The 20901-nt window shown below is 38.4% G+C and overlaps 1 protein-coding gene across 1 annotated transcript in view; it reads left to right on the forward strand.

Moving 5' to 3' along the window:
- KCNU1 (potassium calcium-activated channel subfamily U member 1) overlaps positions 1-20901 on the forward strand; it is a 162599-nt gene that overhangs the window by 20856 nt on the left and 120842 nt on the right. The window contains exons 3-10 of the mRNA XM_077942816.1: positions 773-834; positions 1972-2062; positions 3069-3180; positions 4139-4214; positions 5484-5559; positions 10959-11129; positions 12699-12790; positions 15059-15169. Coding sequence (XP_077798942.1) covers positions 773-834; positions 1972-2062; positions 3069-3180; positions 4139-4214; positions 5484-5559; positions 10959-11129; positions 12699-12790; positions 15059-15169 — 791 coding nt within the window. The remainder of the gene's footprint in view (positions 1-772; positions 835-1971; positions 2063-3068; positions 3181-4138; positions 4215-5483; positions 5560-10958; positions 11130-12698; positions 12791-15058; positions 15170-20901) is intronic.

Consider the following 20901-nt stretch of genomic DNA (forward strand, 5'->3'; position numbering starts at 1 on the left):
CATGTCTGTAATTTTTTCTATAGTATAACCAACAATTCAAATCCAGGGTCTATTTCCCATAACCCCTTCTTTTCTAGCGTGTGATAAGTTGCATAATGCCTATTAAGCACTTAATAGATGTTTGATGAGTGAATAAGTGATCACAAGATAGGGCCTCTTGAGATCAAAGATTAAAAGCCTCTAGAAGTGCAAGGAGAACAAACTGTGTATTCTGAAATGTATGCAAGTGAAAATTAAGTAAGTAAAATGGGTGCATATTCATTTTTTTAATAGTCAGGAAAGGTCCAATCATGTTTTCTTGAATCAGCCAGGCGTGGTGGCTCAAGCCTGTAATCCCAACACTTTGGGAGGCAGAGGCAGGCGGATCACTAGGTCAGGAGATCGAGACTATCCTGGCAAACACGGTGAAACCCTGTCTCTACTAAAAATACAAAAAAACTAGCCAGGCGTGGTGGTGGGCGCCTGTAGTCCCAGCTGCTCAGGAGGCTGAGGCAGGAGAATGGCGTGAGTCCAGGAGGCGGAGGTTGCAGTGAGCTGAGATTGCATCACTGCACTCCAGACTGGGCAATAGAGCCAGACTCCGTCTCAAAAAAAAAAACTTTTCTTGAATCGATAAATGAATGAATGAATGAATGAATACTAACATAAGTGAATATGTGAATAAATGGCTGTACATGCACAGGCACGGTAAAAAGAGAAAACAAGCTTTTGTCGATGTTGTTTAATGCAAATAAAGTGGATTTAGACATTTGTTCCTGTTTTTCATTTTCAGGTGATCCTTGTCTTTGTACTAAGCATTGGGTCTCTTATTATCTATTTCATCAATTCTGCTGAGTGAGTACAATGTCCAGCCATGCTTGTCTGCTATATCAGTACATTGCTCGGCTAATTTGGAATTTTCTCCTCAGGAATAATGCTTAATATACTTTCACACACACATGCACGCACACACACAAGCTCATAAAGAATGATGTGTTTGGCCTCTCCCAGTAAGCACTAAGCCCAGCTCTGCAAAATATACAAGAGTTTCCTTGTATCCTGCCACCTTCCACTGCTAGGGGTCAGGGTGGTCTGCAACCCCCACCCCAGATTTATTCTGGAGTCTCTGGGACACCAGCCTTCAGCTTTCTTTCCCTCACTTAGGCCACTCATAAAGATTTTGTATGTCTTTGGTTTCCTTGGGTGTTGGAGCAGAAGCTTTTGGTTTCCGTGGGTGTTGGAGCAGAAACTCTGTTGTAGTTTCAGGGTTTCTCATAGGTTTCAGGCAACTTCGGATGGTATTAAGAAAGGAAAATGCCAGCCCTCACCTGCGACAAAGAAGCGAATTGTTGCCTGCTGTCTCTGAAAGCATCCCCTTCTTATTGCTCAGGGTTAGGGCAGCTATTTTGGACAAAGCCCACTCTACTCTGAATTCCATGTCAATCACCTGGGAATTATATTGGATTTCTAGCTAAAATGGACTTGGGATTGCAGGGCCACAGAAAGCCAGACAACTTTAGAGAACCTAGGAAAACTGGTTGTCTTTGCATTGTACATTCCTAAGATATCTTTTAGGAGATTTTCTTTGAAATTGGTTCAAATCAATCCATTTGACCTAGAGTATCTCTGTATCAGAAGAGAATAAAGTCGAAATATACTGACTAGATAGATGATCTTGCAAACCAGGAAGAGCTCCCTCATCTCTCTGGCTCTGAATCCCCATTGTTAAAATGGAAATAGAACCAATACATCCTACGAAAGAAATTGTGGGTAATTTTTTTGTTATTTCCAGTGCCATGGGCAGTCCACTGGTTTTGTTCATGCATTCCTCTACTCCCAAAAGAAAAGTTAATTTCCTTGAGATCTGAACTTAAGTATCTGGATTCACGGTGAATAAAGAAAAATTTTCCTATTCTTTCCCTTTAGTTGATCTTATATAGACATCACTTTTAAAATGTTCATCTTCACAAACTGTCCTTCTTTCTTTCCCAGCCCTGTTGGAAGCTGTTCATCATACGAAGATAAAACCATTCCTGTTGATTTGGTTTTCAATGCTTTCTTCAGTTTCTATTTTGGATTGAGAGTAAGTACCTACTGAAAGTGGGAGTGAATATCCAAACACCGCAGGCACAGCATACAGAGAACTAACTGTGTCTCAGTTAGTCCTACAATCTGCCTGAGTTTTCAAACTCTAAAGATAGATCATCTGTGCCCTAACTTGCTAAATATATACTGATCCCTAAAAACTCTTTCTCTTGCACGTGAAACCCTAAACCAGGTTAAAAGTTCCAATACAGCATGAAAGTGATTCTTTTGTTAAATGCCATCATCGTGTTCCCATGGCCTCCTTACTGGCTTCCCATCTTTACTAATAAAGTCAAACGAGCAGAACTTGAGTAGCAAGTCTCTGGAGATGTCCTTGGCTCCACTGGTGGCATGCCTGCAATACAACTGTGGAAAATAACTTTGTATCTTTATTTCATTTTGTTACACTCATTTGTTAAATATTTCTCTCTCTCTAGAGGTATTTATTAAGACCTTTTCTAGATCTAGATTTCAATCTCTTTATTCATTCCTTGTTTGTGGGAGACTAATGTGTGTATATAAAATATACACATATATGTATGTATATATAGGCATGCTATATATAAAAACATATCTTTTTTTTTTTTTTTTAAAGACAGGATCTTGCTTTGTCACCTAGGCTGGAGTACAATGATGCATTCTTCGCTCACTGCAACCTATACCTCCCAGGTTCTAATGGTTCTCCTGCTTCAGCCTCCTGGGTAGATGGGATTACAGGTGCCTGCAACCATGTCCATGTCCTAATCTTTGTATTTTTGGTAGAGACAGGGTTTCACCATGTTGGTCAGGCTGGTCTCAAACTCCTGACCTCAAGCTATCTGCCTGCCTTGGCCTCCCAAAGCATCCACATAGCATATAAATATACGTGTCCGTGTATATGTAAAACAGAAGGAGATCAAGGCTTCAGCTGATAAGTAAAATGTAGCTGAATAATGCTGTCTCTTGTGTTCCTTTAAAATTCTTGAGGGTAACAGAATTTGTGTTATTCTGTTTCCGTTTCATAGTTTATGGCAGCTGATGACAAGATCAAGTTCTGGCTGGAGATGAATTCTATCGTAGACATCTTTACCATCCCACCAACCTTTATTTCTTACTATTTGAAGAGCAATTGGCTAGGTAAGTGTGCTGTGGGAACTGGTAGCAATATCTATGAAAAAATAAAAACTCAACATTCATTTATAAGTATCTATTTTTCATTTTTGCTTAATGCCTGACTGTCATTTTAAAAACCCCTCACCTTAATAGTATGGTTTTGCAATACACTTGCAGAAACCTTTTAACTTTAACACTTTGCAATGCAGCAGGCACACAGTAGGTGTTCAATAGGTGTTGATGGAATTGACTGCATTTGTCATGTGAGAGGCAAGGTACCAACATCTCATTCCCCTCATGACACCTTTATGCTGGGATCCCACAGGACCTGGGGGAGGTGTAAAACCTCCCTTTGTCTTTAAAAGCTAATCATCACCTCCATATGTACTATGGCATTTTAGAGAATTATTTAATTAATTGTTTTGTCTTTAAGGTGAATGTGTTGACAGTGCATGGACATTATGTAGCTTTTATCAGTTTCATAAAATAAATATGAATTCCATTCCTTGCTAACATTATCATACCACCTAAAGTAAAATATTATACAAACATTGTGAAGCATATCATACAGACTGTAATGTCAGGAGTTTAAGTGGTTAAGGGAAAATTTGCTGTCTGTTCTAAAGAAGGGTTAAATAGAGTAAAATGAATAGTCCCCATAATATGTCAGGCATGCTTCTACATGCTTGATAGGGATGCTACAACTCTGTGAGGTTGGTACTATTATAATAGTAACATTTTACATTTTACATTCCCATCTTACAGATAAGGAACTAGAGACGGTGAGGGGATTGCCTTAGGTTACAACAGTGTCAGGGCTAGTATTTGAACTACAGCTTAAGCTGTTACACCTATAACAGAACAGATTTGGAACATGTCGAGAAGAAAAAGAATGTAAGCAATTCCAATGATGTTATAACGTAGGCTCCCTCTGGGGTGACCCTCTGATTTTGGCAGCTTTCTTCTTTCCACTGGTTTGTAGGTTTAAGGTTCCTAAGAGCATTGCGGCTGCTAGAACTCCCTCGAATCTTGCAAATTCTACGAGCCATCAAGACCAGGTAAATAGCCCTGACCGAAGTACTGCTTACTTACTAGTTTGGATTAGAAAATGAATGTATTAACTGGACCTTAAACTCAATGCATTTCTTATCAGAATTTCAGTGCAAAGATCATGAAATCTCTCAGCTGCCAAAATATTATTTGTTCACATTCTCCCATTATATTGCATCTTAAACTAGCTGAAAACTTTGCAATCATTTTAAATAGCTGGTTTAGTCTTTGTTTTGTAAAGCTATGGTGTATAAGTTTATTTAGGTTTTAATTCTAGGTCCCTCCACCAAAAAAAAAAAAAAAAAAGTCAAAACAATTCAGAGGCATTGGTTCCATATATTTGCTTTAACAACGCACGTCTCTCCTGGCTAGGTAAAGAAAAAGAAATAATTCTTCAGGCGTTAGAGTATAAAACAATTCCTTGAAGCATATGTTACCCAGTAGCAGCCAGCAGTGAACTATTGCTTGCAGAAATATAGCCACCTAAGTATTTCCAGACAACAAGAACACAATCCAAACTGCCTTTGAGCAGCAATACTTGTAAAGTTTTGAGCAGTTTGATCTGTTACCCACTCAAAATCTCCATGCCTTGACAGTCAAACTAGAAGCATCAAATATTAGAGGCCAGGTGGATTTCATTTCTATGTGTTTATGAATTATGGAGAAGCTGGAGGAGGAAAGGCTGCTCCTGTGTGACAGGTGGTCCTGCCTGAAAACCAGAGAGATCTCAGCTAAACTCTAGGGCTCTCCTTAGGTGACAAGGGCCCCTCTCATCCTTCTTCACTTGAAGACCCTGTTATCAGTTCAGCAGCCTGAGTGACTTTATATTTTTGTGTTCTGTTCAGAATTTTATTTTGCAAACGTGCTCCCTGGATTTCTACTCCCTGGATTCCTGGCATAATGCATTGCATATTATTATGTTGGACAATACAACAATCTCTATGATCCACATGTAGCATATTTTAAAAGTGATATGAGGCTAGTGGATATCGCAGCAAAATTCAGACTTTCCAAACAAGTATATGTAACTGGGCGAGTTTTAAAGCTGTGTTTCTCAACCTCTAATGTGTATGTGAATGAAGCAGAGAATCTTGTACCAATGCAGATTGAGAGATCGGGGCAGGGACTGGGATGCTGCATTTCGAATACGTTCTCGGGTAACGCCATTCCTTCTGGTCCATGAGCCACACTTTGTGTAGCAACATCTTAGAGGATGAGGTGTTTATGTTGTTCTGGAATCTGTTAGACCCAACAGCTCTTTGTCTTTCTTCCTCTAGTAACTCAGTGAAGTTTTCCAAACTATTGTCAATAGTTCTCAGTACCTGGTTCACAGCTGCAGGATTCATTCACCTGGTAAGCATCTCATCACAATTCCTAGTGGTGTCTGTTGTTACCAGCATCCGTTTTTTGAAAAATGGAAGGGAACCTGCTGAGCCCCTGTCTCCACCACTGTAAGCCAGTTAGAGGTGTGTCTTTCTACTTCCCATTTTCAGGTTTTCTTTACCCTCATATTCTCACAAATATGCATATCCTACAATCAAGGTGTCTCTGTTTCCTCTTCCAACTTTCAAAACCTACTCTTAGGGAAAGACCCAGTAAGCTCCAAAAGTATCAGCAATAAGTAAAATGTATCACTGTATCTTCATAAGAGTTCTAGCATTAAAAAAAATTAAAAAGTGAAGGAAATGAAGCCAGTTACAGGATTTCAGACTTATAAATGCTGGAGACATATGAGGGAGGAGTTACTGTTGCAAAGGGAAGTTTGGGGGCTTTTTTGATCCTCCTGAAATCAATCTGTAAACCTAGCTGCCTCCTTTGCCTATAGGAAAGGCTGGTTCTTATCCCACGTAATAAGAAATCTAGGAAATGGATCTCAACCATAGGAAAGGAACTCCTGGACCTTACTTTTTGAGGACAGTTGAGGAGCAGTCATTAGCAAATACAGAAATTGATGGGAAATGTTAAAAGCCTGCAAAAGCCTTTGAGATAAACAAAACAGAATTCATAACAGGTCTTTTTTATCTGAGCCCTTCTCTCAAAATTAATGTAAGACAATAACAATTTAAAAATACACTAAAAAGTTACCATTGTTCGATTCAACAAGAAAAATGTCAAATGCAAACAAGGATATGAACCTTCAAGAAATCTGAAGCTCTCTACGTCCTCCACAGCACTCAGGAAGGAAAGAGATTGTCCTGAAGTGTCACAGCAGTAAAGGCTGATTCCTGGATTTAGAGAATTGAACCTTCGAGTCCTGGACCCACCAGGGGACAAGTAGACATTAGTGTCCCTTTAGAAACCTCATGGCCACCACAGGATGCTAAAGGAAAAGTCATTAGGGCTTTTTTCTTTTTCCTTTAATAGCTGTTTCAATGAGAAGCTCGAAGCCTAAATGTGGCCTACAAGCATATTATTATATTTGACCTAATTATGTTTCAATTTTTTGTTTGCTATTTTTTGTCACTTGCTGACTTTTATGAAGAGCTCAGATAAAAATCAGAATTTCTGAATTCTTCAGGAAAATATAAGGTTCTAATAATCCCACTCTCCCAAGGCCACCAACAGCTATAGCTGAAGAATAGCTTCATATCACAAGGTCAAGAGATCGAGACCATCCTGGCCAACATAGTGAAACCCCATCTCTACTAAAAATACAAAAATTAGCCAGGCGTGGTGGCATGCATCTATCGTTCCAGCTACTCAGGAGGTAGAGGCAGGAGAATTGATTGAACCCAGGAGGCACAGGTTGCAGTGAGCCGAGATCGTGCCACTGCACTCCAGCCTGGCAGCAGAGCGAGACTCCATCAAAAAAAAAAAAAAAAAATCTTCTCTCTATGTACAGCAGGTGCTCTTGGGTTTAACACAGTCTCTGCCAGGCCTACTTGAATCATTGTAGTTTTGCTCCACTTCTCTAAGGATGTGAGCATGTTTCCCTGCTGGACATCTGGTCTCCCAGGAAAGGAGACCTCCAGCAAGGAAGTAAGCACAGAAAAAAGGAGAAGCAATCAGATGACATGTGAATTAAATGGTGCCACTTTGAGCCATACCAATTTCTAGAACATTAAAAACCTAGAAGAACTATATCCCAGAGCAAAGAGGATAGCAGATTTTATTGAGGGGATATTTGAAATGACAAGCCAAAATAAAAGCTATGGTTGTCCTAACTCACCATCTTCCCATTCTCATACTATCCTTCAGCTAAAAGATGATATCATTCAAAGATTAATATTAACTAGAAATGAATCAATATGGCACCTGTGCCTAAATTCTGCTAAAAACAACAAGAAGGTGTATTGGAAAGCGAGAGAAACATTAGCATAATAGAAGTTACAAAATAAAACAGTTATGAGAGCAACAATTAAGATAATTTGCCCAAGGGAACAAAGGAAAAGCTAAGGAAAAAAGCCATTTGTATTTAAAAAAATAAATAATTTTTTTAGAAAAACTGAAAATGATCCTTCACAGAATATTTATACGGTTTTAACTGAGGGATTATTAAACAATAGAAGTAATTGAAAGTGGGCCAAAAGACATCAGAGAAAAATAACAAGAAGAGTATTACAGAGCTAAAAACCACATTAGAGGGAACCAAAATGTAATACATTTGACAAAATCACATTCAGAAACATGATGGACAGGACTGGAGCAAAAATCTTGACATGGAAAATAACAAAGATACTCAAATGGTTGTAAAAAAGAAACGTGAAAGTGGGACAATATTGATTCAACCTACTGTAAGTATCATTAGGGTATTACAGAAAATAATAAATGGTGCCAGAAAAGTGTTTTAGAATAAGGTGTTGAATCTGGAGATTAAAGGATAGACTGTATTCCAGGAAAGATAATTCTAAGATATTAATTCTAATCATATATTGGAGCAGTTACAGACATTCAGGGATAAAAAGATAATCCAAGCAGAACAAAACAAGATTTATACAGGGGGGAACCAATGAGACTAGCTTCAGGTTTCTTGGCAATATAGATCAATACCAGAAGATGATACAGCAGTGTCTATAAAGTTTGCATAAAAGAAAGTGTAACCTGTCTTGTCATTTTAAGCATGCAAGGGGTAACGCACCAGTGAGCTTCTTTTGAATCTGTATTAATAGCTTAATGATAAAATTCAGCCACATAGGAGATGAATGAAAAGAGAATTCAAGAATGGGGAAGGCATGGTAAGAAGTAGTGGTAGTGGCTGGGCACGGTGGCTCACCCTTTTAATCTCAGCACTTTGGGAGGCCATGGCAGGCACATCATTGGAGGTCAGGGGTTCGAGACCAGCTTGGCCAACATGGTGAAACCTCATCTCTACTAAAAATACAAAAATTAGTTGGGTATGATGGCAGGTGCCTATAATCCCAGCTACTTGTGAGGCTGAGGCAGGTGCATCACTGGGGGGCAGGAGTTCGAGACCAGCCTGGCTAATGAAGCCTCATCTCTACTAAACATACAAAAAAATTAGCTGTGCATGGTGGCATGCACCTGTAATCCCAGCTACTTGAGAGACTGAGGCAGGAGAATCACTTGAATCTGAGAGATGGAGGCTGCAGTGAGCTGAGATCATGCCACTGTACTCCAGCCTGGGTGACAGAGTGAGAATCGATCTCAAAAAACAAACAAACAACAACAACAACAAAAAAACCATGATATTTTGGTCAGGCCCCTTGGCTCATGACTGTAATCCCAGAGCTTTGGGAGGCCAAGGAGGGGCGGATCACGTGAGGTTGGGAGTTCAAGACCAGCCTGGCCAACATGAGGAAACCCTGTCTCTACTAAAAATCGATAAATTAATCAGGTGTGGTGGCAGGCACCTGTAATCCTAGCTACTTGGGAGGCCGAGGCAAGAGAATTGCTTGAGCCCAGGAAGTGGAGGTTGCAGTGAGCCGAGATCATGCCACTGCACTCCAGCCTGAGTGACAGAGCAAGACTTCTCTCAAAAACAAAACAAAAAAGTAGTGGTAGTGATTACTGAATGGATATAAAATAGAGCTAAGACATAATCAAGGTAATTATCACTACAGAATAGAATGTAGATGCACAAAGTAAAAGTAATATAGCTAATATAAATGTTGATGGGCAGGTAAGAGAAGATGAGAGAATGTCCTCATATTCTTCTTCCTAATGTATCTCATCTAAAGTTGAAACAAAGTTTAAAATAATAAGAATTCAGTTTTGAAATATGTGGTTAAAGTAGATAATGATTCAGTCTGATAACATTAGTCCGTAATACTTTACCTTAACTGTATTTCCCACCTTGGACTGATGGGTCAACGCTAACATGGTTAAGAGGAAGAACAATGTGAATAAGTAGACCCACAGAAGGCTGCCAGCTCCCTTCCTCCATAAACTAAAGAGATACTGAGGAAGTGGAAAGGGATTTGAAACACCAAATTATTACTCCCAAGGACAATGAGTTAAATTTTAAAGCCTTCTTTAAAAAATTGTAAAGGATATTTCCAGATTAAAATAAATTTAGTTTTACTTTGTACATATTGTGCAGGGATAATATTGAATCCCTGTACTACGAGTTGTAAGAGACACTATGGGATTTTAGCTTAAAGGGAACTCTGCAAATAAATATGAATGATTTAAATCTGTGTGACTTAAATTTGGTTTTCTTGTAATGTACGTCTTGGAAAATAGTGAAGACTCCAGAAGTCAGTGACTTTGCAACAGTATCCACTATCAGCCATAAGACTTAAGAACAGACATATAATCCCATTCTTACTTTGGAGTGGAGTATTATAGGGGTCCATACTCTTAACCTATTCATTAAATTTAAGAAAGGGTCAGCACTTGGCACATCACTTTTAAAAAGGGAACAAATATCTGAGCAAACTGCATGGTTTCTAATTTCCATCCTAGTTCTTGAAAACAAAACAAAAAGCCCACTTCCCCCAGTTAGGCATCTCTAAGATTTTATCATCTTTTGTGCTAAATAGAAATGTAAACATCTAGAAAATATGTGAGGTGAGGAGGAAAAAAGGTCTAAAAAGAAAAAACAAAAAAAATTTTTATTATAAACTATATATGTATAAATGTATGTTATATATATGTTACATAATATTTTACACATATTTATAATAAATTTATATATGATATAAATGTCTAAGTTACTTCATTTATCTAATATTAAAAAATCTGATACATTTAGTTTTCTTGAAAGGTGAAGACTCAAAGAAAAAATCAGAAGAAAATATTTTTAAAGGTTTTTTTTTTTTTAATCAACAAAAAGACCATTGTGCAAAGAGATAAACAACTTGGAAAATTGGTTTGTTTTTCCATAGACACTAGCATTCTATATGCTTAAGCTTACTGAAATGAAGTGCTCATTTAAGCGCTTCTTTCTTTAATGATAATCCTAATCTGGTTAAAAAGTGAGAATATGTTATAATTGCTCAGTCTGAGAGCCTTTGGAGTCCCCTGGCTCCAGGATGCAATGCTTGCACCTACTTGAAAAGAGAGCACAGAGGCATCTGTGCCCTGTGGAGCTTTTCAAATGCTGTCCTGCAGCTACAAGCCCCCTCAGGTTTCGGCAATGATCACAATTAAGGAAACCAAGACTTTACACTCACTACCCGTGATTTACAAACTCTTCCATTTATGTAAACTCTTCATAGCAACCTGAAAGCCATTTGGTATTTCATTTGGATTGAATGAAGTGCAATTAATCTCGTGTTTTGCCTATTCTTTAAAACTCTTCTCTTGGATTCTATTCAGAGACGTTTCCTGAGTCTTCTCTCTTTGGACAGGTGGAAAATTCTGGTGATCCCTGGCTCAAAGGTAGAAATTCACAGAACATATCATATTTTGATTCAGTTTACCTGGTCATGGCAACAACGTCAACTGTTGGCTTTGGAGATGTGGTAGCCAAGACATCCTTAGGACGGACATTCATCATATTCTTCACACTGGGGAGTTTGGTGAAGAGTATTTTTAATATATTTTGAATATAGTTACATAAACCAGAAAATATTTGGTTAGTGGTAATCAATGAAGCAATATAGGTTTAAGAGTGAATGTTGCATTACTTGGGGCACGTGTCAAGGGCAAATGAAAACATGCACAGATCCCGTATTTTCCAAACTGCATCACCTGGAGCTCAGGATAAAATTGCTCGGTTTCCAGGGATGAAGGATGGTAGACAAAAGAAGCAGACTTTCCTGATTAAGCTCTACATTGATTTGAGCAAACCTATCTTCCTTCATAGTTTGCCCATCAAACTAAAGTCTTTCTTCTAGAGGAAGGCTATTTGAGATTTGATCTGAAGAAAATTCCATTCCTCCCAGCTCAAATGAGTAACCTTTCACTAAAACAGCGTTTAACTTTAGAGATGTGAACATCTGTGCCTGGCTTACGGGTGTAGCAAAGGCAAAAGCCTTCTTTTCTTTTAGTGACTTTCATATCAATTCCTTAAATTCCACAACAGAGTTCTCCACTCCACTTATTTGATACCTACGCATCCACGGTCTCACATGCCTTTTTTTCAGTCATTGTCTCTTAACCCTCCTCTGTCCCATATGCTTTCATTTTTCCAAGCTCCAAATAGAATAAAGTCAGTGAGAAGGGAAGTTTTAAGTGATAAAAGGAGGGCGGCCGGGCGCAGTGGCTCATGCCTGTAATCCCAGCACTATGGGAGGCCAAGGCGGGCGGATCACGAGGTCAGGAGATCGAAACCATCTTGGATAACACAGTGAAACCCCGTCTCTACTAAAAATATAAAAAATTAGCCAGGCGTGGTGGCAGGCGCCTGTAGTCCCAGCTACTGAGGCTGAGGCAGGAGAATGGCGTGAACCTGGGAGGCGGAGCTTGCAGTGAGCCGAGATCACGCCACTGCACTCCAGCCTGGGTGACAGAGCAAGACTCCGTCTCAAAAAAAATTAATTAATTAATTAAAAGCAGGGCTGGGCACGGTGGCTCAGGCCTGTAATCCCAGCATTTTGTGAGTCCAAGACAGGCGGATTACCTGAGGTCAGGAGTTCCAGACCTGTTCGAGACCAGCCTGGCCAACATGGAGGCACCCCATCTCTACTAAAAATACAAAAATCAGTCAGGCCTGGTGGCAGGCACCTGTAGCCCCAGCCACTTGGGAGGCTGAGGCAGGAGAATCGCTTGAACCTGGGAAGTGGAGGTTGCAACGAGCTAAGATCTCACCACTGCACTCCAGCCCGGGAGACAGACAAGAGACTCCGCCTCAAAAACAGAAACAAAAACAAAAACAAAAGTGATGAAATGATAAGACATGTGGAGAAGTCACCTTGCTGCTTTCCTTTGTTTTCATCATTTTGAATACAGAAAAGCCTTATGTTAAATTTTAACAAAATTCAAAGGCTGAAATAAGGAAGAAAAACGGGGTCCCTTTTAACATGCTATCATGTACTCTTAGATGACAGAAAGTTTTATGTACCCTCCTTTTCCTTTCTAATCTTGAAATTTTTGGAGTATTCATCAATATAATTGGAACTAAGATTTTATTTGCTGATCAATTTTAGATATTGTTTGCAAACTATATACCTGAAATGGTGGAACTGTTTGCTAACAAGAGGAAATACACCAGTTCCTATGAAGCACTCAAAGGAAAGAAGTAAGTAGTGTTTTAAGTATTTCTACAGTTTAAGAAATTCTATTAGCCACGTATCTCGTTCTAGACATCTGTTGTCTGGCTTAGCTGTAGAAGCCAAGGTGAATATATCAGTAACATCCTGCATTCACTAAAAAAGATTGTGCTAAACTAAATACCATAAGAAAATGATATTTGCTACTTGACACAAATTGCTACATAGATGCCCATAAGAATACTAAATCAACTAAAATGACAGATAATGTTGTAATTCACTGTCAATAAATATTATTGATTATGGCACTATTTGTACATTCCTTTTCACTAACTTCTCCTATAGTCATTATCAATTGTCTGACTCATTTTCCTTGTATGGGTAACTTATGGCTAATTTTACATAATGGATAAGATTAAAGCCATGACTCCAATTTAAAATAATTAGTTTAATTCAGTTGTCTTAGCCAAAGCTCCCCTAAACCATCTGGGGCTCATTTATGGTGAGGATTTGCCCGCCTGAGAAGTTTCTACCCTGTCTTCTGTAGCACCTCCTAGATGACTGATTTTTTTTCCATACCACAGCCATGTGTTCCCAGGAGGAAAATGGAGTGGAGTTGTTTTTATATTATTTCTTCTTGGATTCATGTTACCTTAGCTTCCATTAGGTTTTTTTCCTTTCTAAGACAAAAAAAATGAAATGGAGGGTTTTGTTTGTTTGTTTGTTTGTTTGTTTGTTTGTTTGTTTTTGAGACAAGAGTCTGCCTCTGTTGCCCAGGCCTGAGTGCAGTGGCGCGATCTCGGCTCACTGCAAGCTCCACCTCCCGGGTTCATGCCATTCTCCTGCCTCAGCCTCCCGAGTGGCTGGGACTACAGGCGCCCGCCACCACGCCTGGCTAATTTTTGCATTTTTAGTAGAGAAGGGGTTTCATAGTGTTAGCCAGGATGGTCTCGATCTCCTGACCTCGTGATCCGCCCGCCTTGGCCTCCCAAAGTGCTGGGGTTACAGGCGTGAACCACCGCGCCCCGCCTAAATTGGAGATCTTAAATTAGATGTGATCCTTTTAAAATCTTAGTCCCTGTCTGCTGTAATGAAAAACGCATAATGGAGATAGACTCCCTCAAAGCAGTCTCTTAATACAGTTGGATGAAAACTATAATTGACCTAGGACTATGAAGAGGAAAGGAAAAATATGATGAAATGAACAAAAAATAAATAGTGAGAAGCAATGAATTTAACTAGATAAGCCAAAATCAGGCCTCATTTGTCTCAGGAAAAGCCTTTGGGGCACATACGAAATCAGTCAATAGGTCTGGGAATGTTAATGTTAACTTAGGCTAAAATTATGTTTTCAGTTTTCTTCAATGAGTAATAGGAGGAAAATAGTTCCTTTAAATACATTAAACCTAAAAAAATTTTTCACGACAAAAACTACGTGCATAGAGTTCTGCACCTGTCTTCGATGTCCCTCCACTGGGCTCATGTTTTTGTAACTCCTAGATATTTGTAAATGTGGAAGATAAGCTGAAACAATCTGGAATGTGGTGCTTTCTCAGCCATGATATTTGGCTCTGGAAAAATTGATGAACTTTTCTGCTCCTCAAGAAAAAAACAAACAACAACAAAAAAACCCTATATCAGACAACTAGGAATCAAGCGAAAAAATGAAGTGAAAAATGTATTATAAGTTATAAATAAATGTGAAAAATCTAGCAATAATAATAATTGCTCTTGTATTCTTAAAAAGCTAGGTGCAATTTAAATGTTTGGAGTCATATTCTACTTGAGATGAGATAGAAGACTGTGGATATCTGATGCTTCTTTTGTATTAGAAATTCAGTCCTTAGTGTTTCAACGTTTAAAATCTGGGTGAGGTAGGCCAGGCATGGTGGCTCATGCCTGTAATCCCAGCACTTTGGGAGACTGAGGTGGGCAGATCACCTGAGGTTGGGAGTTCAAGAACAGCCTGACCAACATGGAGAAACCCCATCTCTACTAAAAAAAATACAAAATTAGCTGGGCATGGTGGCGCATGCCTGTAATCCCAGCTACTTGGGAGACTGAGGCAGGAGAATCACTTGAACCCAGGAGGTGGATGTTGGAGTGAGCCGAGATCACGCCATTGCTCTCCAGCCTGGGCAACAAGAGCAAAGCTCTGTCTCAAAAAAAAAAAAATGGGTGATGCAAATACCATATTTATTGAAAACTAAGTTTAAGCTAATTATTCATCTCTAAATGCTGACAGGAAGGTGCTTGTGTTCCTCGGATGATCCACCTCACCTGTTCTTGCTGCCTAGGTTTATTGTGGTCTGTGGAAACATCACCGTGGACAGTGTGACCGCTTTCCTGAGGAATTTCCTCCGTCGCAAGTCAGGAGAGATCAATACCGAAATTGTTTTCCTGGGAGAGTAAGTATATCTGTATGGCTCATGGGTTCTAAATGAATACTTAAAATATGAGTGAATATTTTTAATGCAAGAAAATCACCTTCACAATATTTATAGAAAAATTAGATATTGATCATAAACAAAACAAAAAAGAAATCTTTGACCACGCTAATCTCTGCAAATATTTTGGAATATGTCTTGTCAGATGTTTTTCTGCATAGGTACTAATATGATTTAAGTGATTACTATTTGACATTTAGGTTACACTACACATTATTATCATATATGACTGTAATCTTATGCAAAAGCCTGGTGCACTTGGTAACTATTATTCTGTTAATTCTGAGAATTAGAAATGTGAAGTTCAAATCAATACAGAAATGATTGTTCTTGATGCCGTTTTTGTCCTATGCAGTCTATCTTTCCACTAGCAGAGCCTAAGTCAAATATTTTGTCGAGCACTGGGAAATACATATTTAGTACAGAAAGATTTTAAGCATAGCTTAGGTATACAAAATGATTTCTTATATTTTAATTTTATAATTTTCAATTTGGTAAGATTGACTAATTTTCTATGTTTTGACTGTTGGCTTTTCTTTTTGAAATTTTTCTGTCTTTCATCCCCTCCTATTAGGTAGATTGATTACCTGTTGCTTTACTGACTTTTCTACTCAATATATGTTGATACTGGTCATTTTGTGTTACATGTTATACATGTTTTTCTTCCTACTTTCACCTTTTAATTTTTTTCGTACTTTTATTTTCATACAGAAGTGTTTGATTTGCATGCACTCCAGTCAGCTCATTCTTTTAGTGTTTAAGATCCATGGAATTGTTTTGCCTGATGTGTAGAGAATTAACTTCTTTATTTTTCTCAAATAACTCATCAGTTACACAAATATCATTCACTTAATAAGTCAGCCAGATTTTGAAATGACATTTTGATCTTACGTGGGATTGTATATAGCATCGCCTCTATCTTTGGGCACTGTGTAGTTGAGCACTCTGCTTTTACATTATGACATGTTCAATTCACCATAAATCTGGGCCCTCATATATGGAATAACCGATAGCAGTTTGAAGCACTCTACGATGTTACTGACAGCCAAGAATTTTGTTTAAGTAGCATCACCATGTCCATCTTTCTAGCAATTTGTGCATTATTTAAATCTTTTGTTAGAAAATAGTAGAAACAAAGAGTACTAAAACTAGGGATTAAAAGCTAATTATTATGATCCAGTTGAGATAGAGAGGAAATCAATAGATGTGTGACATGTTTTACCTGCCGTTGCATTTTTATGGACTAATGTGTGTTGTTGTATGTACTTCCCAAGATAATGAATAATATTTTTTAATGGAGAAAAATGTGGAAAGTATCTATATAGAATTTTGTTAATTTCATCTATACTCCGATGACTCCAAAAATTTACATCTTCCCTTAGACATTCTCTGTGGCTTTGTATTTACACAACTAATTGCCTCCTGGATATTTTTAGTGTTATGAAGCCCCTCAAGCTCAACATTCTCAAAAGTGAACTCATGATCTTGTGTTCTCCTTTCCAACTCAAAGGCAAACAAACAAAAATAAAAGAAGGAAAGCAAACAACATTTTATATCCTAGTGAATGAGACCTGATTAATATACTTCCTTAAAACAGAAAACTGAGTATTATCTCTGGTACTCCTGTTCCCCTCAATCCCTATATACGTTTTCATCAATACCATTAATTTTGTCTCACATGTAAATACTAATTCTATTTCTACCATTTCTTCTCCACTATCACAACCCTATTCATAGTTAAATCTTGTCTTCCCAAAATTTCTCTAAAGGCCACTTTATTTGTTTGTTCTTTGTGCTCCAAAGCTCTTCTTCTCCCTTTATATGACCAATTTATTCCCATCCTTCCCACTCAGAGAGACAGTCCCTGTCCATTCTGTCTAAATTGGTGTCCTCTAATTTCCTTCTATCTCATTACTCTGTTTTGTTTCCTTTAAAACAATTATCACAATCTATAAAACACAGCTGTTAACATTTCTTTCTTTTATGATATACTCCTGCCCCTTCTCCCATTTAAATGTGAATTCTCTTTCTTCTTCCTTTGAATCTGGGCTGACTTGTGGCTTAATTTGATAAATAGAACACAGAAGATGTGATACTTTGCTACTTCAGGCCTAGCATTTAGGAGGATTGACAGTTCCAGCTTCCACTTGGAGCTCTGAGTCATCATGTAAAAAGCCATACTACCTTGCTGGAGAGAAGACCCAGTCAGCTGTCAGCTACTCTAGTCATATAGCTAAAGCAACAATCGTGTGTATAGCCACTTTGGACATTCCAGCTCCCTGTGAAACTCCTGGATGAATGTACCTATGTGGAAGCCGCTAGTCAACAATGCATGGAACACAACAATCTGGCTAGAGACACAACAAAAAAAGAGAATTTTAGACCAATACCCCTGATGAACATCAATGCAAATTCCTCAATAAAATACTGGCAAACCGGATCCAGCAGCACATCTAAAAGCTTATGGACCATGATCAAGTGGGCTTCATCCCTGGGATGTAAGGCTGGTTCAATATACACAAATCAATAAATGTAATCCAGCATATAAACAGAACTAAAGACAAAAACCACATGATTATCTCAATAGATGCAGAAAAGGCCTTTGACAAAGTTCAACAGCCCTTCATGCTAAAAACTCTCAATAAATTCGGTATTGATGGAACGTATCTCAAAATAATAAGAGTTATTTATGACAAACCCACAGCCAATATCATACTGAATGGGCAAAACTGGAAGCATTCCCCTTGAAAACTGGCAAAAGACAGGGATGCCCTCTCTCATCACTCCTATTCAACATATTGTTGGAAGTTCTTGCCAGGGCAATGAGGCAAGAGAAAGAAATAAACGCTATTCAATTAGGAAAAGAGGAAGTCAAATTATCCCTGTGTGCAGATGACATGATTATCTATTTAGAAAACCCCTTCGTTTCAGTCCAAAATCTCCTTAAGCTGATAAGCAACTTCAGCAAAGTCTCAGGTTACAAAATCAATGTGCAAAAATCACAAGCATTCTTATACACCAATAACAGACAAACAGAGAGCCAAATCATGAGTGAACTCCCATTCACAATTGCTTCAAAGAGAATAAAATACCTAGGAATCCAACTTACAAGTGATGTGAAGGACCTCTTCAAGGAGAACTACAATGAAATAAAAGAGGACACAAACAAATGGAAGAACATACCATGCTCATGGATAGAAAGAATCAATATCGTGAAAATGGCCATACTGCCCAAGGCAATTTATAGATTCAATGCCATACTTGTGAAGCTACCAATGACTTTCTTCACAGAATTGGAAAAAACTACTTTAACGTTCATATGGAACCAAAAAAGAGCCCGCATTGCCAAGACAATCCTAAGCCAAAACAACAAAGCTGGAGGCATCATGCTACCTGACTTCAAACTATACTACAAGGCTACAGTAACCAAAACAGCAGGGTGCTAGTGCTAAAACAGAGATATAGACCAATGGAACAGAACAGAGCCCTCAGAAATAATACCACACATCTACAACCATCTGATCTTTGACAAACCTGACAGATACAAGAAATGGGGAAAGGATTCCCTATTTAATAAATGGTGCTAGGAAAACTAGATAACCATAAGTAGAAAGCTGAAACTGGATCCCTTCCTTACATCTTATACAAAAATTAATTCAAGATGGGTTAGAGACTTAAATTTTAGACCTAAAACCATAAAAACCCTAGAAGAAAACCTAGGCAATACCATTCAGGACATAGGCATGGGCAAGGACTTCATGTCTAAAACACCAAAAGCAATGGCAACAAAAGCCAAAATTGACAAATGGGACCTAATTAAACTAAAGAGCTTCTGCACAGCAAAAGAAACTACCATCAGAGTGAACAAGCAACCTACAGAATGGGAGAAAATTTTGGCAATCTACTCATCTGACAAAGGGCTAATACGCAGAAGCTACAAAAAACTCAAACAAATTTACAAGAAAAAAACAAACAACCCCATCAATAAGTGGGCAAAGGATATGAACAGACACTTCTCAAAAGAAGGCATTTATGCAGCCAACAGAAACATGAAGACATGCTCATCATTGCTAGCCATCAGAGAAACGGAAATCAAAACCACAATGAGGATACCATCTCACACCAGTTAGAATGGCAATCATTAAAAGGTCAGGAAACAACAGGTGCTGGAGAGGATGTGAAGAAATGGAATACTTTTACACTGTTGATGGGACTGTAAACTAGTTCAACCATTGTGGAAGACAGTGTGACGATCTGTCAAGGATCTAGAACTAGAAATACCATTTGACCCAGCCATCCCATTACTGGGTATACACCCAAAGGATTATAAATCATGCTGCTATAAAGACACATGCACACGTATGCTTATTGCGGCACTATTCACAATAGCAAAGACTTGGAACCAACCCAAATGTCCATCAATGACAGACTGGATTAGGAAAATGTGGCACATATATACCATGGAATACTATGCAGCCTTAAAAAAGGATGAGATCATGTCCTTTGTAGGGACATGGATGCAGCTGGAAACCATCATTCTCAGCAAACTATCGCAAGAACAGAAAACCAAACACCACATGTTCTCACTCATAGGTGGGAACTGAACAATGAGAACACAACACAGGAAGGGGAACATCACACACTGGGGCCTGTCGTGGGGTGGGGGGAGGGGGGAGGGATAGCATTGGGAGATATACCTAATGTAAATGACAAGTTAATGGGTGCAGCACACCAACATGGCACATGTATACATATGTAACAAACCTGCGTGTTGTGCACATGTACCATAGAACATAAAATATAATAAAAAATAAATAAATAAATAAATGAAGAACAATCTGGCTAAGACCAGCCAACCTACAACATCATGAACATAGTATATTATTGTTGCTTAAGGTCAATAATTTCTAGGATGGTTTGTTTTGCAGAAATAGATAATTGATACAACAAGTGGTACTAGAAGTGGGGTGCTATCATATTGAGAGCCAAAATGTGGGCTTTTCCTTGGAACTGGTGGAGACAGAGGCCAGAAGAGTTTCATGGAGACTCAGTAAAGGCTGGAAAAGCAATGAGGAAATTGCTGTAGGGTGCTGGAGGAAGAAAAGCCCATGCATGGTATTATGTCAGAATTTTGGTAACACTGTCACCAGCAATAATGTGGAAGACAGGAAATGTACCTAATGAAATTGTGAAGCTAAGAAGATTTCCCAAAGGAAGGTCATTTACTCTAGTTTAATCATGCATGCTAAGGTATTATAAAAAAAAAATTGAAGAAAAAAAAACAAAGAAATTCTTTAGTTTTTGAGCAGAACTTAGAAGAAATACAGAAGGCCCAGAACAATCTCTCCAGATGGACAAAAAAGGGGAAAATGACCTCAAAGAGAAAAAAATCAAATTTAGGATGCAATCTATAACATTTGACCTCAAGGTCAAAAATTGAATCAAGGATGCAACTGTAAGATCATTTGTTAAGATCTCAGAAAGATTTAAGGTGGTGACTTACAAAGGCTCTCAGTCAGGCAAAGAGGCTGCAAAGAAGCTTACAGACATCTGTCCTGGAAGCCTGACATTGTCAAAGTGGAGAGAGATCTGTCTGCAAGGAATCATGGATCTGACTTTTAAAGCATGACATGAACCTGAATTAGGTTTATAGAAACTACTCAATAGAATTCTGCTTTAAACAGAATTTTTCT

This window comes from Macaca mulatta, chromosome 8 (genome assembly GCF_049350105.2).
Source record: "Macaca mulatta isolate MMU2019108-1 chromosome 8, T2T-MMU8v2.0, whole genome shotgun sequence".
Lineage (NCBI taxonomy): Eukaryota > Metazoa > Chordata > Mammalia > Primates > Cercopithecidae > Macaca > Macaca mulatta.